Source organism: Cygnus atratus, chromosome 2 (genome assembly GCF_013377495.2).
Source record: "Cygnus atratus isolate AKBS03 ecotype Queensland, Australia chromosome 2, CAtr_DNAZoo_HiC_assembly, whole genome shotgun sequence".
Lineage (NCBI taxonomy): Eukaryota > Metazoa > Chordata > Aves > Anseriformes > Anatidae > Cygnus > Cygnus atratus.
In genome coordinates, this window is record NC_066363.1 from 160,130,939 (window position 1) to 160,158,515 (window position 27,577).

Sequence of the window (27,577 nt, forward strand, 5' to 3'; positions counted from 1 at the left end):
CTTGTTATATGTTATATGCTTTTTCACCTAGTGCCTCAAGTAAAGTGCTGCAAGTATGTTACCTGTCTGACCAATGTGTTCAACAACTGTTTAAAACAAACAAACAAACAAACAAACAAAACACACAGTTTTTCCTCAAATTGACAAAGGAGTAGTGATCTCAAAGGCGCTAAGTTTCCACACATTTCATGAAAACTTGCAGCTGGGCAAACCTGCAAGTCCCAAACAAGCATGGCTGCAGTGCAGACTCTGTTCTGGGAGGCAGCAGCAGGATGCCCAGCAAGCCCCCATGGGCAGACCTGCACCATGACTGCTGCAGCCCCTTGTGCAGTTGTCGAGGTGGGGAATGTGCAGGAGAGGCTGCGGCACTGCATGGGAAGAAAAAGAGGGTTTATGACCTTTGGAAAAGAGGGCGGGCCACTCAGGAGGACTATAAGGATGTTGCGAGGCTACGCAGGGACAAAATTAGAAAGGCCAAAGCTCATCTGGAGCTCAATCTGGCTACTGCTGTTAAAGATAAAAAAAATGTTTTTAAAAATAAATAAACACAAGAAGGAAGACTAAGGAGAATCTCCATCCTTTACTGGATACGGGGGGAAACTTTGTGACAAGAGATGAGGAAAAGGCTGAGGTGCTTAATGCCTTCTTTGCCTCAGTCTTTAGCAGCAAGACCAGTTGTTCTCTGGGTACGCAGCCCCCTGAGCTGGTGGAAGGGAATGGGGAGCAGAATGTGGCCCTCATAATCCATGAGGAAATGGTTGGCAACCTTCTACAGCACTTAGATGTACACAAGTCGATGGGGCCAGATGGAATCCACCCGAGGGTACTGAGAGAACTGTTGGAAGTGCTGACCAAGCTGCTTTCCATCATTTGTCAGCAGTCCTGGCTATCAGGGGAGGTCCCAGTCGACTGGCGGCTAGCAAACGTGATGCCCATCTACAAGAGGGGCTGGAAGGTAGACCCGGGAAACTATAGGCCTGTCAGTCTGACTTCAGTGCCAGGGAAGCTCATGGAGCAGATTATCTTGAGTGTCATCTGGATAGGAGGATCTGGAGGATCTGGATAGGCTGGACCGATGGGCTGAGGCCAACTGTATGAAGTTCAACAAGGCCAAGTGCCAGGTCCTGCATTTGGGGCACAACAACCCCAAGCAGCGCTACAGCTGGGAGAGGAGTGGTTAGAAAGCTGCCTGGCAGAGAAGGACCTGGGAGTATTGGTTGATAGTCGGCTGAATATGAACCAGCAGTGTGCTCAGGTGGCCAAAAGGCCAACAGCATCCTGGCTTGTATCAGAAACAGTGTGGCCAGCAGGGCTAGGGAAGTGATTGTCCCCCTGTACTTTGCTCTGGTGAGGCCGCACCTCAAGTGCTGTGTTCAGCTTTGGGCCCCTCACTACAAGAAGCACATGGAGGTGCTCGAGCGAGTCCAGAGAAGGGCAACGAAGCTGGTGAGGGGTCTGGAGAACAAGTCTTACGAGGAGCGGCTGAGGGAGTTGGGATTGTTCAGCCTGGAAAAGAGGAGGCTCAGGGGCGACCTTATCGTACTCCACAGGTACCTTAAAGGAGGCTGTAGAGAGGTAGGGGTTGGTCTATTCTCCCACGTGCCAGGTGACAGGACGAGGGGGAATGGGCTAAAGTTGCGCCAGGGGAGGTTTAGGATGGATATTAGGAAGAACTTCTTTACCGAAAGGACTGTTAGGCATTGGAATGGGCTGCCCAGGGAAGTGTCTGAGTCACCATCCCTGGAGGTCTTTAAAAGACGTTTAGATGTAGAGCTTAGTGATATGGTTTAGTGGGGGACTTGTTAGTGTTAGGTCAGAGGTTGGACTGGGTGATCTTGGAGGTCTCTTCCAACCTAGGTGATTCTGTGATTCTGTGATTCTATGGAATGAACATCAGAACCTGGGGCCTATGCATGTGCGTGGAGAAAGCAGGGAAAGGCAGCTGGACGGTACAGAGTGCGGGCAACCAGGCTGCCTTTCTTCTTGAGAGTCTGACTTACCTCCTACTTTGCCAGAGGCCCTGGCAAAGGCCAGCTTTTACCTATCTATCTTCCATCTGTCTTAGGGATCATACTTTTGGCCTGCTGAAAAATTTGCTTCTAAATAGTTTTGCATTTCAGTCACATTTTTACTCACATTTTTTTCTCCTAGCGAAATTCACTTAGCATCACCCTTAGCTCTCTGACAGTAGCTCTAAAAGTACTAATCCTGAATTTCAGAGCTAGTTTAACTGTGACAACCCTGCCAAAGAATCAGACAGCTCTGTCCTTATCACATCCCTGGCGACTTCCCTTTATGCACTCCTGCAATAGGTGAGGTCAGCTGGCTGATTTGGCTGGAGATAAGCTCTACCAAGAAGAATTCATTTTCAGCAGCATGGGTGAGCTGGTAACTTACCACCCAAGTACCTACCGCCCAAGCTGTGCAAGCCCCAAGGGAGGGAATAAAGAGGTGGAAAGTAGAGCACAGGACTTGTGCTCTGCACCGTGACCAGAGCAGCTGAAATTAATGAGTGAACTTGATGCCACATGACAGGTTCTTGTGCTGCTGGTGCAGGCCCTTGGAGTTGTCTCCATCCAGGAGGTGCTGCAGCACATTCAAGATCATGTGCTTATGAGTTACCATTAACAACAGTTAATTTAAACTGAAGTGAAAATGTTTCTAGCCTCTTTAGGCTTCTTAAGTGCAATGCAGTGTGATATTTCATCATTCCTTTATGGAAATACTCCTCTTGATTAGGTTATACCAGTTGTACTGTATTTCTTCTCACAGGAGAGTGTACAAACTACTAGTTCATCTGTGTAGTGTGATTTAGCTGGGAAGAGATGTAAGAAGCAGAAGAGGTGAGAAAGAGACGCAAGAGTGAGAAGAGATAAAAGAGGATGTTGATAACGTGTGGATCATGCACACACTCACAGCTCAGCCCTCTCTAACAATAATCAGCACCTGTGCTCCAAAACCAAATATTAGAGCTGTATTAAAACTGCAAAGACAGGCTACAGGAGATGGTGACAAATAGAAATGTCCATTTTAGCGTGGTGTACAGCTACTCCTTTTAGTCTATGTGGGTTTTTTTGCTGTGGTCAGGTGGGTCAGGAGGTCAGGGTGAAATCCCACAGTGCTTCCCTAAAGCACTGGTTTCTTCAGCATCCAAAATGACATCTACTCTTCATTCTCTGACTGTTAAGAACTATCTGAGTGTTGCAGCTTGTGAATAAAACTATTTAGGATGAGATGTCTGTGGGACTGTTGGGCAAAGAAACATGCACGCTGTCATTATTCTGCATCTGGACACTGAAGAAAGGCATTGATAAACTGGAACAAGTTCAATGGAGGGCCAGTAAAACAGTGCAGGGCTGGAGCATTAGTCCTGGGAGAAGAGGCTGCGGGAGCGGGGCTTGCTCTGCATAAAGGGAAGGCTTTGGAGCACCTAATGGCAACCTGCCCATACCTGTGAGGGGATTGCTGAGAAGATGGAGGAAGCCATGTTCTTTGTGTAGGAGCCAGGCTCTTTACAGAGGTGCACACTGGGCGAAGAGACAGATTGAAATGGGTACATTCTGGATGGATCCAAGGAAAATTTTTTTCACGGTGAGGATGGTTAAACAGTGGACCAGGGCACAAAGAGGTTATGGGATCTCCATCCTTGGAGGTTTTCAAAACTGAGTCAGGCAGGGCTTTTGGCAGCCTGGTCTGAATTCACTGTTTGTCTTGTTTTGAGTAGGCGGTTGGACTAGAGACCTCCTGATGTCCCTTCCCACCTGGATGATTCTTTGATCATGGGTATCAGGTAAAGAGAGATGGAGAACAGGTGGCAGTGATGCACTCAGACATCATCAGCCTTCTCTCTGATGATATGTGCAAGATGCTGGGCAGTTCAAGGTAATTCAGTGCATAAACAAAGGAGCGCATGGCCAGACAGTGTGCTGGCATTACTCAGTGTAAAGGAAAGGGCACCCACCTTGGGCATACAGTCATGTTGGTCAGTTCTTGGAAGAGAAAGAGATGGCCTGGAGATGATAAAGGTCAGAGGACAGCGAGTTTTCCAACTGAGAAGAGTGTTAAATGCCTGGAGATATTTGTCATAGCAAGGAGTTGTAATAGAGGGGTACTGGGCAAGAGAAAGGAATAAGCATATAACTGTCCTCTGAGCATAGGCCTGAAATCAAGGAATATATATGAAATCCTGTTAGAATCTGCTTGGAACATGGATGTTGATTCCTCACTAGGTTTCCTGTCTTCTGGGTTGACCAATGGCATGCTGTCTCTCTTTCTTTTACCCAGACAACATGACTTCTGGTGTGAACCATCTTGTTACTTCATAGGAACTCAAACATATTAATAAAAATCCATATTTATCTAACACATTTGAATGTTCTGTGATGTGATGCAGTCCTGGTTCCAAAAGAAACCCTGTATTTCACTTCAATAATACTTGGGATTTCAGTTTTGCACTTTTGTCTGATTTAAGAATTGGTCATCCCTCAAGGACATGAACAAGTACAGTACTAAAATGTAACTAAGAGTTTTGGCAGGATTCTAGGGGGAACCTACCCCTGACAAATGAAGCAGGATAATTCATCCTGGCTGTAAAGCTATCCCAGAACAACACCTTGCACAGGACTCCTCGCTTACCCACCTCTCCACCAGCTGATGACGACAGTTTGTAACTGGATGTTGGACTAAATTATGCCTCAGCTGCTCCACCTGGACAATTCCTAGAAATGTGGGCAGGGGGAAAGATCAGGCTGGCAGTTGGAATTACAGGTTTTAAATAGGATTTTGAGAGTCATGCTTGGAAATCAGGAGCAAAGCAGACCTGGGGGAACTAAAGGGGCTGTGTCCAGGCTGATGTTTACTTTGCCCTCTTCTAGGTGGTGCAAATGCAATGTAACATGGAGCTGAATGAAGACAAGACCCAGTGGCATGTAAGTATTCAGCTCCAGCAACTCCACATGAGGCACTGGAGCAAGACCTGCTCTCTGTACCCAACTCTGGCATCCAACTGTGACGAAGTTTGGTCTCAGCTAGTTTGCTGCAGTACCTGAAGAATCTACTCTTGTCTCTTTACAACAAAAGAAGCCCAAAGAAGAGTGAAGCCACCAGAGCCCCCTGGCTTCGGGACAGTAGTCCTTGATATCTTTGTCTGGATGTCTTTTAACTCTACTTCTTTCTAACTTAACAGTTGCAGCTTATCTGTGACTGCTTAGAGAACATTTCTGTAAGACACTCAAAGTACCCCTCAAAGACATCCAGCATGTTAGCAGTTACCAACACCCTCTCTGCTCACCCTGCCAACAGCTTCTAGTGCTGATGAAAGAGCCAGCACTGTTGTCTCTTACAGAGAAACTGGTGTTTGTAAAGATCACTCTTTTCTTTCTGCAGCTCACTCTTCTGCTGATTTTGGAGGACAAATTGCATCGACAGTTGAGCTACGACTTGCTGCCCAGTAGGTTTACTTGTTTTTTGTGTATGAATGCAGATTTATTGCCTGGTAGCCCTGGTGAGGTTTAGGCTCAGAGTATGTTAGACACAGATTGTGCTTAAAGTCAATTTTTCTTTCCTTCTCATACTGGGAAAGCAGAACAAACCATAATAACCATGTGACCCCTGTTCTTATCCACTCTGGCATGTAGTACTAGCATGCACTCTAAAGTAGTGAACTTTGGCAGTCCAGTGAGTGGCCATCAAGAGCATGCATTGAAGACTGAAATTTGGGACATGGAGTTCCAAGGGAAATACTAGTGAATGAGTGAATTCTACCCTCATTCCCCAGCACTGGTGCAGTCTCTGCAATACCTTTCAAAGGAAAAGGTGACTTGTCCTCTAAGGGAGTCCTGTGGCTCTGGGGAACGGTGCTTCTCCTTGGAGTAGGTCCAACACAGCGGCTCCTTCCTAAAACATGCAGAAGTCCTATGGGAGCCGTGCAGCTAGCATCCATTGACTGCCTTACAGACAAAACTACAACATAAAGCTTGGGAACTAATGCTTGGGAGTTGCTGCTTCACCAGCTCCTTGTGTTTTTCTGCCTACAGGTAGTGGCCTGCTTTCTTTTCATGCTGAGCCAAAACAAGCAAAAAATCTCAAAGTGACACTGCCAATACTATTGTGCTTTGTGTGATTTGGGGCTGGAGCTTGTTCCTGACTGGTGCTTTGTTCTGCTTTAATTCCTTGCTCACTGCTGTACTTTATTTGCCCCAGGATTCCTTAGCAATTACTTAGCCAGCCAGAAATACACTGCATATACCCCTGAAGCATAATGAAGCATAATGCGGGTGTGCTGTGAGCTAGAATAGGTGTGCTTTACGAGTAGAAGAGAAACTGAGGTGCATGAACGTTCATGTTCTCACTGTTCCTCCTCCCTGCAGCTGATAACTCCAAGGACTTGGCCACAGAGCTGGTGCATTACGGATTCATCCACGAGGTAAGCCTGCTTGCCATTCCTTGCCATCTCAGCTGTGCATGCACAGTGCTGCAACAGCAGTCCCCAAATCCATGTGACACCTCATGCTTCAGAGGAGTAGGAGCTCCTCCATTCCCTGCCTGGCAGCCAGGAGCAGTCACAATGCCCAGCCTGCAGCTCCATGCTGTGCTAATTCCCTTTGCAGTGAGTGACACTTTTTTTTTTTCCCCTCCATACTTTGCCCATGCTGTTGGGCATGAAGGGACAGCTGTATTGTGGTGGCAGGGTCACAACACTAATTACATCAACCTTACACTGATTTTGAATGTGAAAACCAGAGTGACGGGAAAGGAAGTCAAGGCCACCTCCTGTCTCCCAGAGAAACTGCTCCAGTAGTCTGTGTTGCTCAGACAGCTGCTCTTACGTCACTTTGCAAATTTCTGCCTGCCAGAAGTGACCTACCCCAACACTGCACTTCCAGGCTCTCCCTTGGTGTTTACAGACAGTTCCAAGTGAGAATGCAGAACTGCCCTGTCATTCCGACAGCATAATAGCCTCAAGGAAAGACAGCATGGAGAGAATTAAAAATATATCTATTTTTATTTTGTACAAGTTAGGAATTCTGGGGCTGTAGGCAAAGTTTTGGAGAATTCCTCATTCTGGATGCTGACATTAGACAAGGAAGGGGTCAGCTTCACTGAATGAAAAATATATGTGAGTACACCTGAGAAAAAGTACATTTAGACTTTCTTCCTTTCTTCATCTGAGCATGGTGATTGTGCAGCTTGGCACTGAAACAATGGGGTGCTTTCTCCTGTGCTCTGGAAAATACATGGCATTTGGGGCATTCTAGAACTGTAGAATATACTTCACTGGTCTGTGTTCCAGACTGCAAATTATCTTTTTCTTTCTTTCTCCTAGGAGATAATCTCCTTTTAAAACATCTTTCCCTCTCTAACATCTTTTTAACTCCACAGGTAGTGACTACTTTTTCTCTCAGATGGTGTAACTGATGTACATCTTGTTAAACTGAGCAAATGTCCTGAGCTTGTATTTAGCTTGGAAGTATGCTGCTTTTTTCTAATCTGAAGGACTTGTGTACCCAAATGCTCATTTGCTTTTCCAGCTGTAAGAGTGGTTTGTCTAACAAAAGATACCATCTATGCCTTACAAATCTTGTCTTCAAAATACAAATTTTTCCTTAATAGAAAGGTAGTAATTTATCAACAATAGGGACAGGAGAGTGCCTCTAAGCAATGAGAAAACAAGTCACTTTTTTTTTTTTTGGAGTAAGTATTTTGAGTTAGTTTCTGGCAGTTCCAAAAACCCTTTATGACACAACATGTGGGTGTTTTGCATCCTTTACATATCATAATGTATTTCAGTAATTCTTAATGAATAAACATTCTAATTGTATTATAAAACAACTACTCCTGAATGTGTTAGAAAAAAAAGATTTCTGTACAAAATAGTTGCCAAACCAACAAAAAGTGATACCATTTTAAAAATTATTTTAATTAGCAATAAGGATACTATAAAAACAGGTAGCCATAGAAAATAATTTTAGATCCAGTGGTAAGTTAGTTAAGTTGAAATTAAACTAAACAAAAAGAGCTGGACCTGTTTTCTTCCTTCAGATTGGACACTCCAAAGAATTGACTTTTGCCTTTATACAGCACCTGACACAATAAGGTTCCATTCTTGATTGATTGGTCATTTGGCGTAATTCAGTAAATGCAATAATTAGTAGTGGTATGTTCCAGAACTGCTTGTGAGTTGTTCTCTTCCCATATCAAACCTCAGATATAAAATCTGGTGACTTGAGATGGAATCATGTAAGGAAGGAATACACACAATCATGTAAGGAAGGAGATATCCAAGGTACCAAGCCAAATTAATCTGTTGGCTTGCTTTTTCTTTTATTTTAGGATGACTGTGAAAAGCTGGCTAACTTCCTGGAAAATGCCTTCCACAAATACCGGTCTCCTCCCTTGTGAGTCACTTTGCTGCAGTCCGGGACAGCAGGGTCTCCTGTGCCACAGGGACAGGCAGCACACCAGACGAGAAGGCTGCAGGGCTTCTGACTGAACTTCCTCCAGTGGGACTGACCAGACCACTCGCTCCAGACTGAATCTTTGCAGTCCATGAGACGTGTATGCCTTAGCTGTGGTGTGGAAAGACAACAGCAAGTGGAGGAGTAACCAGCAAATAGGGGACGGCCTGTGCACGAGTATGTGCTCTGGCCCCCACTCATGCAGCAGTAAGCCAGAGGGAGTTGTGAGGCATGAGGGAGTGCGGTAGCACTTCTTCAACCCCTTGCTGATGTTATTTGTGAAGATACAAAGCTGCTGCAAGACTTCCCCAAACTGATAAATTTGCCTCTGGGAATTATAAGCTTTTCTCACTGCAGGTCCCAAAGCTATTTTTTTTCCTCTTTGCCAGTTGGTGATACATGCAGAAGAGAGGAGAGGAGCAGGATTGGAAAGCTCTGGTGCAGTTTCCAATCTGCCACATTCTGTTCTTTATATCCAGTTATTCCTGTTTTGATTTCTCCAGCACAGATAAAACACTGTGATGCCTTGTAATTAGAATTGCACACTTTGGTATAAGCTGAAGAGTGGACTTTGTGAGCTGGACTTGACACGGCAGACGATTCCAGAAATCCAAATCTACCAGCTGGATCCTAACATGTCAAAAACGTGGAAACGCCACTGGTGCTGAACAAACCCTTGTCATTCTCCTGTTTGTCTTAGGCCTTCCAAAATCTCATGACATCTTAAGGGGGAAACCCCTGGTGTCTCTTCCTCCTCTGTTTCTCCTAGAGTATTTGTAACTTCTGTCATTAGTGTGGAGAAAGGGGCAATCTTAGCTGCAGTGCATGTCAGGCTCAATTGGTGAAAATTGCAAACAGGAATTATTTGTGTAGCAAGAGCTATGCAGTGCTGCTCCATGCTGTTCACGTTGTGCCGTATGGTGCCAGCAGCCTCACGCTGTGCTGTGCTGGTGTGCTGTGCTGTGCTGTGCCAGGTCCTCCGTGCCTGCATTACGCTTTGCAGTGTTGCACCAACTGTATTACACTGGGCTGGGTTTGCCATGCTACGATGCTACGCTGAGCTGTCAAATTATGCTGTTTTCCCATTTGTGCTGCGTTGTGCCAACTTTACAGAAACTGACAAATCAATAAAGCCATTGAAAGCAGCTTATCTCATCAGAGGAGCTGATCCACTGAGCAAAACACTCAATAATTTCTTAGTCACTCTTACAGTTAAGAAGAGTAAAAAAGCTTCCTTGTGTTCAACAGACTTATCCACAGAATCAGGTAAATTGGGTAGAGGAGGAATCCAGTAGAGAAACATCATTCAGCTGCATGATTCAAAAATTGCTCCTTCTCCAGAACAAGCTTGCACTTGCTTTTGCAAACTGAGAAATTCCTTCCTATACCAGTTACTCCATTTCCCTGATGAGCTCATTAGCTCTTCTTTAACACATTTCACCCGGTTTAATTGTTTCTTTTAACATTGTTACCACTCAGTTTGAGTGATGGTTCCCCCTCCTACTGGCCATGATGCACTCAGCAGTTAAGAGTTCGTTAACCAGCTATTGTTGGATGTTTTGAATACATGACGGGCTGTAGACATAGAATCACAGAAGAGGCGAGGTTGGTAGGGACCACTCAAGATCCCAGGAGGTCCCTTCCGCCCTCAGCGGTCTTCCAGCCCAAAGCCCCTTGCTCGAGCTGGGTCACCCAGGGCCATGTCCAGTCAGGTTGGAGTATCGCCACGGATAGAGACACCACAGCTTCTCTCAGCAAGCTGTGCCAGTGTTCAGCCAGCCTCACTGAAGAAAAGCGTCCTCCTGTGTTCAAATGGAATTTCCCATTTTTCAGTTTGGGCCCATTGTCTCTTGTCCTGACACTGGGATCTGCTGAGAAGGGCATAGCTCCATCTTCTTCAGCCTCTAATCAGGCATTTGTATGCATTGATGAGCCACTGCAAGCCTCTCCAGGCTGAGCAGCCCCTGCTCTCCGCCTCTCCTACAACAGATGCTTCAGTCCCTTCCCCATCTTGGTGACCCTGCACCAGACTCACTCCAGTAAGTCCATCTCTTTCTTGTCCCTGGGAGCCCAGCATGGGGTCCAGCACTCCAGATGTGGCCTCGCCAGCACTGAGCAGAGGAAGGACCTTCCCTCAGCCAGCTAGCAAGGCTTTCCCTGGTGCAGCCCAGGATACCATTGGCCTTCTCTGCTGTAAGAACACATTGCAAGAGCACGTTCTAGAACACAAGTCCTGTGAGGAGCGACTGAGGGAACTGGGGGTGTTTAGTCTGGAGAAGAGGAGGCTCAGGGGAGACCTTATTGCTCTCTGCAACTGCCTGAAAGGAAGGTGTGGGGAGCTGGGGGTCGGCCTCTTCTCACAGGTAACCAGTGATAGGCCTAGAGGGAATGGCCTCAAGTTGTGCCAGGGGAGGTTTAGGTCGGAAATTAGGAGACATTTCTTCTCAGAAAGAGCAGTCAGGCATTGGGACGGGTTGCCCAGGGAGGTGGTGGAGTCACCGTCCCTGGGGGTGTTCAAGGGAAGGTTGGACGTGGTGCTTAGGGACAGGGTTTAGTGGGTGACATTGGTGGTAGGGGGACAGTTGGACCAGATGATCCTGGAGGGCTTTTCCAACCTTAATGATTCTGTGATTCTGTGATTGCTGGCTCACAGTCAGCTTGGTGTCCAGCACGATGTGCATGGCCTTCTTTGCAAAACTGGCACCATCACAAGAATGGAAATCCTGCCCTCACATTTGCAAGTCAGACAAGAAAGATGTGTCCTCAGACACAGCTGGTCAAGTCTGATCAGCTAATTACGGTTGTAATTCTTGCCCATGTTATAGTTGTGGTACTGCACATCTTTTAGTAGAATATCTAGTCTTTAAAGATTGCATAATGTAGGAATCCACTGTGTCTCAATAATTAATGTTTTCCAGTGGTTAACGGCAGTCACTTAAATTCGGATTAGAAATATGGTTCACGTTTTTATGTTCAAATTCAGACATTGTACCTTTATCTGCTAGATAAAGGAACTTTTGCAGTGCAAGATTTATCATGTTAAGAGTACTTAGATATTAAGTCATCCTTCAGAGGCTTTTGGTGAGCTTTATTGTTTTTAGCTTTCTAAATCTTTTATCAGTCAGATAGACTTTTGGAACCTGTAAACTTCTCAGAGCTTTTTCCCTAGCCTTCTATCTTGTTTGTAGCACGGCCAGCAGGCCAGGTCATTCTCACGGCCCTTTAAATAATTAAGTGCAGAGCGTAACAACACATCTGTTCCTTGCTGAGGGGATTCTTCCTTTGAAAAATAGCCTCCTCTAGAGGCAGTGTCTTTTTGGGGCCCTTTTTATTTCAGCGGCATTTCCGTCCCGTGACAGAGATCATCTGCTCTCGGCCGTTTGACCTCGCCTTTGCCCGTGTATTTTAATTTGCATGTAAGAGACTGGAGCCACCTGAAAAGAGCAGAGCACACGGGAAGGGCTGCGCACAGATTCAGGCACCGGGACTACAGCAGTTCGGTAGCTCTCAGTTTGTGCGTTCAGCTAACGCCGATCTCCCAACACCTGGCGCTCCGGCCTCGCAGCTCCGCGGCCCGTGGCACCAACGCGGGCCCTCTCGTGACGGGCGGGACTCAGCTCCTGGCGCCTCCGGTGCGTGCAGGCGCCACCTTCGTCCCGAGCAGCGCCAGTCCCGCTGCCGGCGGCACCAACAGCTCCTCGGCACGCCGAGCAGGAGGATCGCTGGTGCGGCAGCGGCCCGGGCAGACACCTCACCGGCCCCCCCGCGGCGCTGCAGCCCCCGGGACGCGGCACGAAGCGGCAGCGGGCGGGGCGGGGCTCGGCTCCGTGACAGGGACGGGGCCCTGACGGGACCCGCCGCCAACCCCGCCGCCCCGCCCCTGGTCACGCCGCTACCCGAAACTCTCGCGAGACGTCCTCCCGCCGCTTGCCTGAGGAGCGCTCGCGAGAGCTCGCCGTTCCGCGCGCGCCCTGAAGTTCTCGCGAGAGCGCCGCGCTCCGTGCCGACGGGGTGGACAAGATGGCGGCCACGACCACCATCTCCCTGGTGAGTGGCGGCGCCGCGCTGCTGGGCGGGCGGCTCGGCCCGGCCCGGATCCCTCGGGGGCGCCGTCCGTGCCGGCCTCCGCCCGGTGCGCCCGCGGCTCTCCCGGGCCGGCGGGGGCAGGCCGGGGCCCGGCGGCGCTGTGCGCTCGGTGCCGGCGGGCCTCCTTTCGGGCGGCGGGGCCGCGCCTCCTGCTCCCCGAGGCCGCCTTCCTCGCGCAGCGGGCGGGGCTGGGGCGCCGCGCTGCCCTCCCCGGGAGCCGCAGCCCCGGCGGAGCTCAGCGGCCGCCTCCGGCCGCAAGGAGCGCGGGGCCGGATCTGGGCAGGGCGAGCCCGGGGCTGCCCAAGGGGCCCGGGCCGGCGGCTGCGCAGGCGGGCGTGTGGCGCCCGGGGTGCGGCGGGGTTTTGTGTGGGACCTGAGTTCTCCCCGTGCTGAGGTTCGCGCAGGCCGGTTCGTACCGGTTCGTGTGATGGTTTCACGAACCTGCGTGTTTAGAAAGGTCCAGGTAGGTGGTGGGGCTTCTTGAGAGGGTTTTAGTAGGAATTTCTCTTCCACAGAGCCTTGTAGTGTGCAGCGCTGAGGCTAAGATGTGAGCTGTGGGTTACCTTTATTGACCAGAGGGACGTGATGCCCCGTAACCGGTGGCTATTTTTATATTTGCTATTGTTTATTTTACCTACTCGTGAAAGGATCCCGACGTTATCGACTTTCATGAGAGTTCATTGTGTTTTCAGAAGGTTCTTTAGACTTCTGCTGAAGTGGCCACTAATGTTGTAAGACACCGGAATAGTCTCATTTCAGAGACTGACTTATTTTCTGTGCGAATTAGTCTTAAATCGTAGAAATTAAGTAGTTCAGTAGGGCGTTATTCAGCATTCCTCATCCTAGTCCTTCTTATTCTTAGTGAAATATGGAGTAGTGTATGGAATTGTGCAAAATGAAAATACGTAACCTCTTAGGTGTCAAGCTGCTAGGGAAGGTAGCCTGTAGTACAATAGTTGTGGATGCTGGGAAACTGCAAAGCAGGTGGCCAGGCTCTCATGCTCCCTGCAGATACCATCTGCTGCTAAGGGGGCTGGATGGACTGCTGGTGTGACACAGCAGGATATTTCTTAATGTTTTTTTTTTTCTACCCCCCCATTGTTTTCAGTGTTTGCTGGTGTGTTTTTTTTTTTTTTGGTCACAAATCATACTAATTCTGAAGCTGCTACTTTTGAACTCTCTAAAAAGTCTCTCTTTGAACTGCAAAGGAGTTGTTTTTTATGGTCTTCCTTTTTTGGATTTGCAAATATTGGTGCTCATAATCAGGAGTTAATGCAGACAACTCACACTTTGATTCCTGTCTTATCCTTGCTTGGTTAGGACTTTATTAGATTAGGGTTTTTGCCAAGTTAAAGCTGGGAACGAGTGTTCAGGCTTTGAGCATGTGAGGATAAATGTGAATCCAAAGATGATCAAAATCCAAGGGAGTGTTATATTTCTTAGGATGTGTGAGGACATCCCACGTTAAGGTAATGGCCGTCCTTTATCTCACAGCACATTGTTTCAGCCAGTTTCTCTGGTGTCACTGTATATTTTGGTATATGCATATTTTAAAAGGACAATACACGCGTTTCAAAACTAAAATAACTTGCTAACTCTCTAACAGCAAGCCGCTGCATGGTTTTGCTGCATGCAAGGGAAGTGATGCGGTGGCTGGGCAAACAGAAGGCTCTTAGAGTTGTATGCTTGTTTACTGGAAATCACCAGTGCCTTACAACATAAAAAAGGAAAATAATTTTCTGTGCGTCAGGGGTTCTACTTACGTATGTATATTGCCTATCATAAACTGATTTAATCAACACTATAAAAGAAACTATTGAGTTACTTTTCTATGAACCTGGTATTTGGAATGCCTGTTTTTAAGAGTTGAGCAGAGTACAGTAAACATTGAGTCTGATTATTTTTAATCATCTTCAAGCACCAGGCATTCAAGCTGAAACCTGTTAGCTTGCACTGTTTGTTCAGAATGGACATTCCCACTCAGAGTTATGGTCCTGTCACAGGTGAAGCATTGCACCAGGGTCAAAGGAAGCCTTAGTGAGGCTGCCGTTATTCCTGGAACCGGGAGTGAGAGTTACATTGGCTCTTCGTAGAGCCAGTTCTTAAAATTTACCTTCAGAGCTGGTGTTACTGTAATGGGAGGCTGTATAAGCAGGGGCAAGGAGATAGCACTGGTCTGTAGATGAGCCCTAGAAATTGGCAGCAGCAGTCTTGTGACCAAAGGAAGCACATAAATACTGTGATGTATGGGAGGCAAGGAGTAAGGTGCATATTTTTAATCTATCACCTTATTCACAGAAAGGGTGCTCGAGCACTGGAATGGGAAGTGGTGGAGTCCCCATCCTTGGAGGTATTTAAGAGATGGGTGGACATGGCTTAGTGTTGGGACTCAGTAGGTCAGGTTGAAGGTTGGACTTGGTGATCTTGAAGGTCCATTCCAGCCTAGGTGATTCTATGATTCTAATGTGCAGCTCTTTTTCAGCAGTGTTTGGCTACAGAAGAATTCAGAGTAGTTGATGTAAACTACGTGTGTGTTGGTAAATCTGTCACTTCCATCGTGTTTTGAGAAGACTCAGATACTGGGACCAAAGAAAACTGGAAGGATTAGTTAAAGATCTTGTTAGAGCAAGAACACAAACCTTGAGATGGGAAGAAATGCCTTTCTTACTTCACTTGCTCCCAGATGAGGTGGTATATCAGTGTTTAAGTGACAGTATAAAAGACAGCCTTTCAGGAGCAAGCATACTGGCTTGCCAGAGTGCTGCATGCGTTTATTCATGCTGGGTTCAGTGTTGGTGGTATGAAGTTTATTTTGAACTTCAGAGCTGTTAAACTTCTTAAATAGAGCATTCGTTCTCGTCAGCTTCACACATTGAGTTAAAGCACTTCCAGGTCGTTTTTTTAATAATCCGTGTGTTTTTATGTGAGTTCTGCTCTGATCTTACTGGAAAGTGGATCTGAACATCCAATATCACGTGTTAATTCATCAGGATTTGTGCCACTATGTGTTTTACCTTGTGCTTAAAAAAACAAACAAAAAAACCAAACCTGACACATGGACCTAGTGTTAGTGGTTCTTAAAACAAAGAATTCAAATATCCCAGCAATCACTTTTCGTGTGATCACTGGCATCTTTCCTGCCACGTTCAATGTTAGTGCCTCTCTCTCCTGTAAATCTCCTTTCCATGCTGGAAAGAAGACAGGCTGCTCTATGATACCAGCAGAAAATTGCCCTGAAGTGAGTTCAGTGCTTCTGCAGGGATTGCTTTTATCAGGACAGCTGCAACAGTTTCTTCTTGTTGTTCAGGGACAATTTAAATCGTGATGGCTATCTAGAAAAGCTTGAGAATTAAGGACAAAGTAACCTCAATAAAGAGGAACCCAGCACAGTTCTGGAGTTTGGTAAACTTAGATTTTGCTTGCAGCTAATTTTCTGAATATAATCATAGAATTGTTAATGCTGTTGATTACAATGAAACATACGTATTGATACGCATGAAAGATGCGTACTACTGCATTTTCTTACCCAGCCTGTTGTGACACGCCCCGTTGCTCTCCTGGGTTAGATCTGCCTGCTCTTGATTCTGTTATCCGCCCAGTGTTACAGGCCATGCACCTCTGCAATACAGGCAGATTTCCGGCATGGCAGGCTCTCTTCCTCCTGCCATCATAGCTGCAACAACTTTTTTTCTCCCTCTTTGTTATTGTCCGCATGCCCAGTCGGTCAGGCTGAGCAGTGTGTGTGCGTGTAAGATGAAGGTGTGCAGCGCCTAATGCCTCCTGTCCCCTTCCAGGGGGACCATATAGTGCAACAACACAGAGTGGACTATCTGTGTGTGCCACCTGTGGAGACAGTGGGCAGTAAATACAGAGTTCTTATAAAGGTGTAATTGATAATTAATGCAATTTTCATTTAATTTATTCAGTAATTTAGTCGGTACCTTGTTGCAGTAGAAATGGAATACATAGTTATAACTGGTTAAATAATTAACGTCTTGCTGAAGAAACTTATATTTTAAACCATTTCAGTGCCGGAAACGTTTGGTGCCACTGCTTTTGGTAGCAGTGCCGTGAGTGTTGTGTGCTGTAGCTTTAAGCACTGATTCTTGATACAATTTCATTGCAGATGCTCCTTGAAAGCTCCGTAGTCTCCTCGCCCACTGTGGTGGTACTTCAGAATGATAAGCAGTGCTTGCCATTTTGGTACTTACCTGATTTCTGTGCATTCAGTAATGTAGTTGGACCTTTCTGTCATCACATAATATACTCGTGCAATTGCTTACCTGTCATTCTTTTTGCAGTCTTAAAATCACAGCTCTGTTAGATAATTGGTCCTTTCCCGTAGGAGGCGTGCATGTTCTCTGCCGGGGAAGTGGTAGCAAGCTTTATCAGCCAAAATTAAGTTCACTTGGGTGTTCTGTGCAGTTCCAGAGCACTGATGTTGTTACTACAGGTTTCCGTGGATCTGTTTGTATTTTAATGAGGCTAAGGCAAATTTCTTGTGAATACCTCTTGTCAGGATGGTTAACTTTTAAACAGACCTGAGAACTAATTTGGGGGCGTGTGTTTGTGTGCCGTGACTGCCCGCTCTGCCTGGCACTACGAGTGGTTGGAGCTTCCTCTGGGAGGGAGAGAGGAGCACCCAGCGGTGGGTCTTGTAGAACTTGCAGTGCAGGGGGACCCAGCATGCATGTTGAAGCTATATGCAAGCTCTACAGCTGCATGTACTAGCTGAAGGGTTTGGAATAGAATAGTGCAGTTGGAAGGGACCTACAAAGATCAGCCAGTCCAACTGCCTGAGCACGTCAGGGCTAACCAACGTTAAAGCGTATTACTGAGGGCATTATACAAATGCCTCTGGAACATGGACAGGCATGGGGCATTAACTGCCTCTAGGAAGGAAGCCTGTCCTAGTGTTCAACCATCCTCACAATAAAGAAATCTTTCCTAATGACCAGTCTGAACCTCCCTTGACACAGCTTTGTGCCATTCCCTCACATTTTATCATCGGTTACCAGGAAGAAGAACCAACACCTCCCTCTCTGTTTCCTCGGGAAGCTGCAGAGAGCAATGAGGTCGCCTCTTAGCCTTCTTTTCTCCAGACGAGACAACCCACGTGTCCTCACAGGACATGCCTTCCAGCCCTTTTACCAGCTTTGTTGCCCTCTTCTCCATGATGTTAAGGACCTTAACAGCCTTTTTATATTGTGGAACCCAGAAGTGCACACAACTTTCGAGGTGATGCCAACACTAAATATAGCGAGACAATCATCTCCTTTGACCAGCTGGCTGTGCTGTGTTTATTGCACCCCAAAATGTGCTTCGCCCTCTTGGCTGCTGGAGCACTCAGCTGGCTCACGTTGAGCCTGCTGTCACCAGCACCCCCAGATCCCTTTGTGCAGTGCTGCTCTCCAGCCACGCGTCTCCCTGCCCGGACCTGTGTCCGGCATTGTTCCAACCCAGGTGCAGAACCCAGCATTTTCTGTTGTTGAACTTCTTGCTGTTGCTGATTGACAAATTGACAACTTGATTGGACAATTGTTGACTTGTTGATAAGGAGGTGAGACGATGGTCAGGGGAAGCAGCCTTTCCTTTAGGAAAGGATGAATGTGTTGGCTTGTCTTACTGTCCTGTTTGTAATCGAGAGAAATAAGATCATGTGTGTTGTAATTCATTTTAGCACTGTTGTAGATTGTCAGAAACAGCAGTTTTCTTCCTCTGAGAGTCGAATATTGAGATGCGTTGTGATTTCTGGGTTCCGTGGCAGATACGTGACAGTGCAGAGCATTCTGCATGTACAGGTAACATCCAGAAGGTATTTTTTTCTCAGCTCTGATGGAGCTGAGAGTAGTTCTATCAAATGCAAGGCATCAGAAGGAATCTACCAAATGAAAAAGCATCAGAAGGAATTGTTTGGGGGTATGTAGTTCATTTGTATGCATGTGTTTTTAAGACTTTTAATGTTTTCAGAAGTTTTACTTTGGTTGAATTTAGTGCTCAGGGAGAACCGAATATGCTACTGGGCAGCATTAGTGACATTTAATTTCCTTTTTCATCTAAAGGAAAGAGATGTTGTTTACACAGATGTGTTTATTTAAGCACTTTGGTCATGAGATGCTATAAAGGTGACATTTTGAAAGGTTTAAATATGTGCCCATTCTCTGTGTAGTGTATCTGGTGGCGTTGACAAAAAACTTGTATGTGCCCTATGCTCTCCATTCTGGTAGTACATTTGTTGCACATGCTTACAGTCATGGAAACTAGCTCTGCTGTTTCTTCCATCTGAGCAAAGTGGTCTACATGGGGGGGGGTGAAAAGTAGTAGTTGCTAAAGTAATTTGGGAATAGCAGAAAGTCATAGTGCACAGAAAGACTTGCAAAGTTATGGAACTTAGAGTGGAATCTACAAATTTAAATAGTAATAAGGGGCAAAATCCTTAAATGTTTTTATATACATGAAGGAGGACTCTTTCTGAAAAGTAAGCCTATTGTGTGAATAAAAATACTGCCTCTGACAAGGCACTCAGCTGATGCTTCTTCCAACTTCACTGCTGGCATGGGGTGTTGCCGCATGAAAACATTCAGATCGATGCAGGTTCCCAAGCACTGGTGCAAGTAATAGAGCAAGGAGTAAACTAATTATACGGGCCAGGTATTTTTAGGTGAAGCTTCTGTTTGTTAATGACTCCTAACTATCATCAGTCCTTTTTCCACTTCTGTCTTATTTAATCTTTTGTGTTGTTTGCTTGTTATGGTTCCTAAAATAAACAAGATTCTGTATTTTTCTTTTTCTCTTGTGTGTGTTTATACTTCAGAGAAATTCTCAGCCATGTAATAAATTTCCAACGAATGTGCCTGAACTCTTGGAGTTCAAACCACCTTAAAGGGCCAAGCAACGCTCAGAAGCAATGTTCATAGCACCAGGTATACAGTTTCTATTTATTTCTATTTTAAAGGAAGCTCGCATTCTTCTGCTTCTGTTGTCAACTTCTCATGCGTTTTTCTTGTTCCCTCTTGTTTCCATGTGTTTAAATAAGGCAGTTTTCGAGGTGGCTGGTGTTAGCATAAAGCACCAACTGCACCAACAGGTACTGTTACATTGCCGCCTAGCAGATTCAAATTAATTGTGCCAAGCCTTTTCTCCTTAGTGGTATTACCCTAATGTGCCTGGAAAAAGAGAAGTGATAGTCTCAATTTCCTGTGACTGGCAATAGAGATTGGGATCATTTTATATCATCTGTTGCTTTTCAAATACTCTGGAGTAACAGAGAGGTTAGTAATCTTCCTTGAAGAAACTGTGTTAAAAGGTATGTGGTGATAAGTTTTCATTACAGCTGTACCATTGATCAGGAAAGGCATATGTATCTTTGGTCTCTTCAGAGAGATGTTTGATGGCAAAGAGCTTGGAACCAACCAGTTAAGTAGTGTCTGGGTCTAGCTTCTTGAATACCCTGTGACTTCTAGGTCAGTTTGTCGTCCTTAGTTTTGATTATTCCATCTGTGCTGGAAGTTGGATGTTATCAACCAGTATTCAGAAGCTATGCCTTTTAGTGAGCTCAAATGTTAACATTGCATTAAATGTAGATATAGATAGTCTCTCTCTTATGAATCCTACTAAAATGTGGTCACTGGAATAGCTTTTTCTGTTGTGAATTGTTAAACTTGATATGCCTTTCACTATGTTTTGCTTGTCCCATATCTCATTACTCCTACATTGCAATCACTCAATTTTTAAAAGCTATGGGGAAACAGAAATAGGAGTAGAAAAAGGTGCCTTCCCTAAGGAAACTAAGGAAGTGTCAGGAGGTGACTGTACAATAGCATGTACAGAAGATGTAAAGAAATGGGAAGGGGACCCTACAGAGCTGGGAAATATTTTTTTTTAGCCACTTAGTTAAGAACCAGAATGACTTTTTTTTTCAGTGTTGCACAATCAGAATTAGTCTCTGAGATGATACAGCCTTCCTGCATCAAACAGATCGCCATTACTGTATTGCTTTGTTGATTATTTGTTTTCAGTTTGACCACGTTGTCCGTAGGTTCGTGCCTGGTGCACTGCACCAATAAGCGCACAGTCAAAATCCACGCGAAGGTCTCCCTATTTTCTTCAAGGTTTCCTTGTTTGTTTTTTTTCCCCAGCTTTGGGACTACAACTGGACTATGCAGTACTATCTTTTGATCAGTATTGTGTACTTAAGTTTCCCAGTTTGCAAGCATAAAATGGTTCCAACTGTCTCTGTTTTGATTCGTGTATCGTTTTTTTTGTTGCACTTTGATTCTCCTTAGGTCCATGTGGGCTATTTAAAGTAGCTGTGAAGTTCAATCTATAGGGACCGGTGAAGTGATTGCAACTCTAGAACACTGTATTCAGATGCTTGTGGAATAGGTTTTTATGTTAGGAGGATTTATTTGGCTTCTCCTTTCAATGTTCATGGTTCCTAGAAAATGCTCTCAAACACCTCATGGTAAACTTGAGACTGACAAACAGAAGTTTCAACTGATCCTATAAAACAGAGACTAAGAATGATCTAGGCTGTATATCTCTGAACATCATCAAACTCAAAGCCGCAGGATGATTTGTTTGTTTTTAAGGTAGGTGAGGTCCTACTCCTTGCCCTTAATAGCTCCTAAAAAACAAAGGAAGCATTGTAGCCTGGTAGGAGGCAGATGGGTTGCTGATGGACTTGAGACAAATGGCTAATCTGGGAGAAACTGCAGTGAGTAAAGGATGTACTTGTTAATAGCAGAAAGCAAAAATCTAGCTTTTCCCCATGGTAGCTTTTATACTGATATAATTTCACAGGCACAAGTCTGTTCAGCCTAACATGTATCTGCTACTGAACAGATAAGGTTATTTGTCCATTCTGGTATTTTAAATGGTTGGCTCTGAACACTGAGTTGGGAGACAGGATTTAGGTGAACAACAAAGGCAGGTCCAGATTCTGCTTCTTTAGGCCAAGAAGGCAGTCCAACTCTGAAATGGGTGCCTGCAGCAATGGGACAATTGTGCTGTAGTCACACTCTTGCTTCTTCCTCCGTTGCATTGATCCTGTAGGAAAGCAGTTCCCCTATGGATGGTGTGTACATTTGAAGCAAAGTCAGACCAGTTCTGTACAAGAAATGGGCAAGATTCTGTTGGGAAAATGAACACAGTTCATTTCTTCATCAGAAGAAATCTCTAGTCCGATAGGACACTTCAGCTGCTGCCATGTAGACTAGAATAAAATAGTTCCTGTTGGAAGGGACCAACAAAGATCAAGTCCACCTCAGACTACTTCAGGGCCAACCCAAAGTTAAAACACATCATTAAGAGCTTTATCTAAACTCCTTTTAAGCATGGGCAGGAATGGTGTATCAGCTACCTCTCTAACAAGCCTGTTCCAGCGACTTAACTGCCCTCTTGGCAAAGTAGTTTTTCCTGATACTTAGTCTGAACCTCCCCTGACTGTGAGCCATTAAGGTAAATGAATTGCCAGAGGATTTCAAGATAAAGAATGACTAGGTAATGTGATGGCAAATGTGGTGTTTAATAGGTTAGAACATAAAAAGCAGTGTGTGTGCTAGGGAAAACGAACTGACTGTATGTGCTGTGGCAGGTTGTAAGATAGCCTTTTCCTGCATGCACTAATTAGGGTTTCCTTTCTTAAAAGGAATGTGACCCCACTTTATACCCGGAGAGGAAAATAAAAGTTTAGTTAATGACCTGACTAAGCATTTAGCATCAGGCATCCCCCACATCAGCTGTGGGAAAGGATTAGTGGCAGCCCTGCCTCAGGGGAGGAGTAGGTGCGGTCCCTCTGTAACATCAGGAGTGTCAGTGAGGGTGGCGTAGAAAGTAATACCGTGGTCATGACTCCAGTGCATGAGCAACAGGAGCAAACGGGCCAACAAATACAGCTGGGGATCACAGTCCGCATGGCAGGTACGTGGTGGTTGTGATATTTAAGGATTGTCACACTTAAGCTTCTGATCTTACATGTTGAACTTGCAACTACTCTAGATAAAGCAGGCTGCTTAGGAGGCCTCGAATTTGGGGGGGGGGGGGGGTGTGCCCTTATTTAACTCCTTTTTAGTGGGAGGACTCAAAGATTGTTACCAGATTGAGTCTGTGCCTCCACGATGTCTTCTGAGAATGCATAAGATGTTTCTTCTCTCACCTCTTCTGCTGTTTACTTGAACTTGACATTGTTTTATTTCTAAATTTCCATGAAAATAACAAGTTATTTCTCTATATTGAGAATAATGTGGATGTGCTCGAGCTTCACTTATATTTAGGTGGTATCTATGACTTCAGGAAAGAATCTTTCTGCTCAGAATACCTTACAGCTATTTTGTAGTTTTCTTCCCTGACAAAAGCTGAACATTCTGTTTTTATCAGTAAATAAAACAAATCAGAAAATATAAGTGAAAAACAGGACTGTCAATGAAGTTGTGTTGCTGGAGGAAACGGATAACTGGCCTGTGCTGTGCTGTTACCATGGTAGACACAGTGAAGGAACTGTGCTGGTGTTGTCCTGGGCAGTCAGATGTACAGCATGTGGCTCTCCTCATTGAAGTGTGTGTACTTAGACCTGAGGCACTCTGCTATTACTAAGCTTAGCTGGCAGTTCTGTTGTCTCATGCTGAGAGTTGTAGCAGCAGGTTGTCTGTTCAGTAACGTGTGTTCCCCTTTGCCTCGTGGTAGGATAAAGAAGATGCAATGAAATGTGCAGTTTGTGTGCAGACATGATGCAGGATCTGCTTCCGAAAGACTGCATTTTTCCTCTCTGAGGCTTCAGCTATATACAAGAATAGCTTTTTGTTGTTCTCCGTTTTGGTATTATATTTGTAGGCTCTTGATGTTCCAGTGAATTGTGTGGTGTTTTTTCTTTTTTTTTTTTCCTGGAGAAGACCAGTGGTCTTTCAGAAGCATTTGTGCCTGCAGGAAAACTCACTAGCAAGTGCTGTGAGCCAATGATCTGTTCTGAATGAATGGGAACCAAATGAGCAGGAATACTTGCTGTTCTTCTGCTAAGCTGCCAACTACTTTAGTACTATTTTTTTCCCCATGTGACAGCTTTGTTGCTGTGTCAGGAAAGCTGTTCTTGTTTTGCTGTCTGAATGGCTCTGATCCTTTTTTATTTTTTTGGTCTGTTCTTGTTAGAGTATTTAGTGGGTTTTTTGTTTGTTTTCTTTTTAACTGGAGAACTGAGATATATCTTAACAGGCTTTTATTGATAACCTCACCTTTACTTTGACTATCAATTATGTGACTATGTTTGGGCCACTAAAGAATTATTCCTTAAGAATACAAGTTGGTAGATGCTTACCAGAAAGACACAAGCTGTTGAATCGCTTTAACCAAAACCAGTTTGATCTATATACTTCAGAGAAACTTAGTGTTACTTAACGTGGTAGGAATAATTGAGCGGTTATTTCACAGGAAGGAACTTCAGTGTAAAGCACAAGCATGAGGCAAAGAAGTCAGTAGAATACCTAAGACCCAAAGAAGGCTAAGGTTTGTTAGTTGCATGTACATCTGTGAAATCACACACAAAAATTAGTCCAGTGGCCCAGAAGCTTCTTTCTAGGTCTGCTCTAATGTTGGGTTTGAGTGTCTGCATGTGCAGGTAATATGCATCATACCAAGTATGGGAATGTTTATTTGTGACTCAGTACCTAGAACAGTGTGTGAAATTTGGAAAACTTTAAGAGAAGATTTTAAAAATAGAACTTGAGAAATCAAGGGTAAAAAAACAGTATGGGAAGAGATGGAAGGAGAATATACAGTTACATTTGATAGAGTTTAACTGTTGAGATGTAGGATGGAGATGATATAAGTGAAGACTGGGGTTTATTGCGTTTTTCTTCACTGAAAATATGATTAGGGAACTCTTTAGGTTAAGTATCCAACCTGTTCATCAATTTGTACAGTTGGTGGGATAGCTCTCCCATGGGAAGTGGCTATAATAGTAAAAAAAACAGTTTTTCATGAGTTACTAATAGTTGGCTAAAAAGTCTTCCTAAGACTCTGACAAGTGCGTTGAGTTTCTGGGAATGAAGAAATGGGTCAGATTTGTGAGAATAGCTTTTCCATGAGTGTGTTTCTGTTTTCTTAGGGTACAGAGTCCATTAAGATGGAAAATGGACAAAGCACAGCAGCTAAGCTGGGGCTTCCTCCCCTCACACCAGAACAGCAGGAAGCTCTCCAGAAAGTGAGTATACTTGACGTGAACTTACATCTTAGCATTCTTTTTTGGTTGGTTGGTTCTTTTTTTTAAGCTCACATTTTTTCCTGATGTTACTTAAAAAAAAAAAAGAGCTCACCTGTCAAGATTACATATGGGATAATGACTGTAATCTGTGTGGATTCACATCTTCAAAATTGTGCCCGAGAACTGTGTCTTGGTTTGGAGTTTATAGATGCTTTTTGGGGAGCACAACATGGAATTCCCTGTTGTGGTAGGGGGAGTGCTCTTCCTTAAAAAAAAAAAAAAAATCAAAATCATAAGTAATCATAACAACTTAAGAACATATTGTAATTCTGAGACACTGTGCAACTGCCATAAAGTTACTGTGAAGAGAAGACTACCCCACAAGAAATAGGTTTCTGATATGCTCCAGCTGATCTTTTATTCTGTCCACACACAAACATTAGTCTGTTTTTCCCTTACGCTCCTTTCCATGTAAAGAGACCCAGTAGCATGTGGCAAGTATTTTCAACCCCACTTGAATTGACGTGTCTCAATCTAGATAAAATTTCAGACCAGCTCTGATTTTTGGTTGTTGGTCCTGTTTTGTACAGCTGGTGGGGAGGTTACTGCCAACTTCTGGCCCACTTTGCTGGTGAGAGAGAGTGGTGCCTGGCTTGCTGAGGAGAGCAGAACTGGGAAAAGAGGGGGAAGGAAACAAAACCAAGGAATGTGGGAATTGTGGGATAGGTGTGTTATGTATTCAGTTGAGGCAAGTATAGCATTGTTCTGGGTAGGCTTCATGTGAATGTTCCCGTAATGCTGAAGCTGCTTGTGTGTGTGTTTGGCTCACAGTGTGAAACGGCCTCGTTTCCTCTGGCTTCTCCATAGCTGACAGATGTAAATCCCCTTGTCCGTTTCCAGGTTTCCGAAGCACACGTCTCAAATCCACGGTTTAGAGCCTACTGTTCCCTGGCACCTCCCAAACACGTACAGCCATGGAAAGCAGGTGCCTGAGGGGTTGGCTGAATGTGTTTGTACCCTCCACTGGGAACAGGCACGTGTGGGTATTAGGTTTCCCTTGACAAAGAGCCTCATGTTAACACCACTGAGTGTAAAGCTCAGGCTTTGTCAAATTTATAGAAGACTGAACAAAAAAGACAACTCAGCTTTGTATCCTCAGCCTAGGAATTGGAGAAAGAGAGCTGGAGCATTTTAGTGAGCAAGAGAGCAGTGGGTCCTCCAAATTTGAATAGTCCAAATATGATAAAGAAAGGGAGGGGTAGCGCACAGTCAAGAGACTGGGCATGGGGATTAGGAGCCCCCTTCCCTTTTGTAGAACCTCTTTGTCCAGATGTTCTCTGAGTGGAAAGGACTTGAAGGAGGCTATCTGTCCTGCCCTCATCCCAGCAGGTAAGGTGCTATGGTGGGATCTAAGGGGCAGAGGGAGGAAGAGGGAAAATGCTGAGTGTGTAGTGCATGCTGCTTTCCTAACGTTGTGCCTGCTGCAGATTGAGTCCATCCAATCCTTTGCTCAAGCATTATGCTGTATTTCAGGGCTCGCAACTCCAAGATGCAGACCAAGGCATTAGTAAGCTGTTTGCCACCGGCTAATGTTCAGTGCCTTAGAGCTTAGGGCTGGAGCATCAGAAAGCACCATTGGCAGCCAGTTGCGTGGTTCTGGGGAGCTATGGTGTGAAGTCAAACGTCATTCCCTGTTCTGCGGTATTAGGCTGTGACTACAAAGTCTGTGTTTCTTCCTAGGCAAAGAAGTATGCGATGGAGCAGAGTATCAAGAGTGTGCTGGTGAAGCAAACCATCGCCCACCAGCAACAGCAACTCACCAACCTGCAGGTGAGAGACCTTCTGAGATGCTCTTTCTGTCTTACTCTCCCCAACAAGGTGGAGTTCTTTTTGCACTTAGAACCAGAGCACAGCCCTGAGGCCTGCCCGGAGCCAGGTGAAAGCACTTCTGTTTCCACAGTGAAATTAAAGTATACAGTCCTGAGCCCTCTAAAGAAATGCCCTTTACTCACCTGTACAAATTGCCCCCAGAGTTTTTTCTCCTGTTGGGGAGAAATTTTCTCACCTGTTGGCTGCCTAAATGTTTCTTGAATCACCAGAAGCCAAAGAATTTGCTGTGGGTTTCACCTTCAACTTACATTTAAGGTGGTGCCTAGGGTTACTGTGTATCCTTTCCCCATCTCTTCTGCTTGAGGGGAGGGTACCCCTCTCCCTCGTGTTATCAACAGTGCAGACCCATTTCCCTCCCCTTCACCCAGGTACCCTGCCAGCCTCACTGAGAAGTTCAGTTGGCTGTTCCTGTTAACGCTGGAAGGCCTATGTACTGGGAGAACCCTTAATAGCCATTTAAATCTCCCTTCCTTTGGAGATTTCTTGAACAGATATCGCTGCCTCCTATTCAAAGTTAGGAATCCCAAAATTACAGCTTTGGGGTCTTGGATATTTTTAATGAAGTGTCACTGTGGATGTGCTTGCCACATTAAGCAGCTCTGGCCTTTCAGGGCTGTGCATGTTTCTGAGTGGCTGATCTAGTTGAGGGGCTCCTTTTTAAATGCTGGGGGTGAATCAACGACAGTGGTTGCAGAGGTTACTATTGCCTTGAGTCCCCCCTGGGAGAAGACCCTGCTTCCTGAGGCAGTGGCAGCAGCACAACTCCACCCTGACCTGGTGGGACTGGAATCTGCAGGGTCCCAGCGCTGGACAGTCCTTGGGACCAGGCAGTGAGGGGCAAGGAAGGAGAGGCCTCTCTCGCAGGTTCCCTGTGCCGCCGCTCTGCTTGAGTTTTTACAAACAGCCGTAGTATGCTCAGCTCCAACAGACTGAACTCTGTCTTTACTGTCTT

The 27,577-nt window shown here is 45.3% G+C and overlaps 2 protein-coding genes across 5 annotated transcripts in view; both read left to right on the top strand.

Moving 5' to 3' along the window:
* NRBP2 (nuclear receptor binding protein 2) overlaps positions 1–8,474 on the top strand; it is a 32,341-nt gene extending 23,867 nt beyond the window's left edge. Inside the window, 4 exon segments of the mRNA XM_035570127.2 lie at positions 4,875–4,928; positions 5,386–5,449; positions 6,369–6,424; positions 8,332–8,474. Of these exon segments, the coding sequence (XP_035426020.1) occupies positions 4,875–4,928; positions 5,386–5,449; positions 6,369–6,424; positions 8,332–8,400 (243 nt within the window). The 3' untranslated portion in view covers positions 8,401–8,474.
* PUF60 (poly(U) binding splicing factor 60) overlaps positions 7,904–27,577 on the top strand; it is a 31,674-nt gene continuing 12,000 nt past the window's right edge. For 2 of the 4 annotated variants that reach the window (XM_035570123.2, XM_035570126.2), the window contains exons 1-3: positions 7,904–12,503; positions 24,640–24,735; positions 26,476–26,565. In XM_035570123.2, coding sequence (XP_035426016.1) covers positions 12,477–12,503; positions 24,640–24,735; positions 26,476–26,565 — 213 coding nt within the window. In that variant the 5' untranslated portion in view covers positions 7,904–12,476. Of the gene's footprint in view, positions 12,504–12,871; positions 13,006–24,639; positions 24,736–26,475; positions 26,566–27,577 lie in introns of those variants that run through there. The other 2 variants (XM_035570122.2, XM_035570125.2) reach the window with 2 other exon arrangements.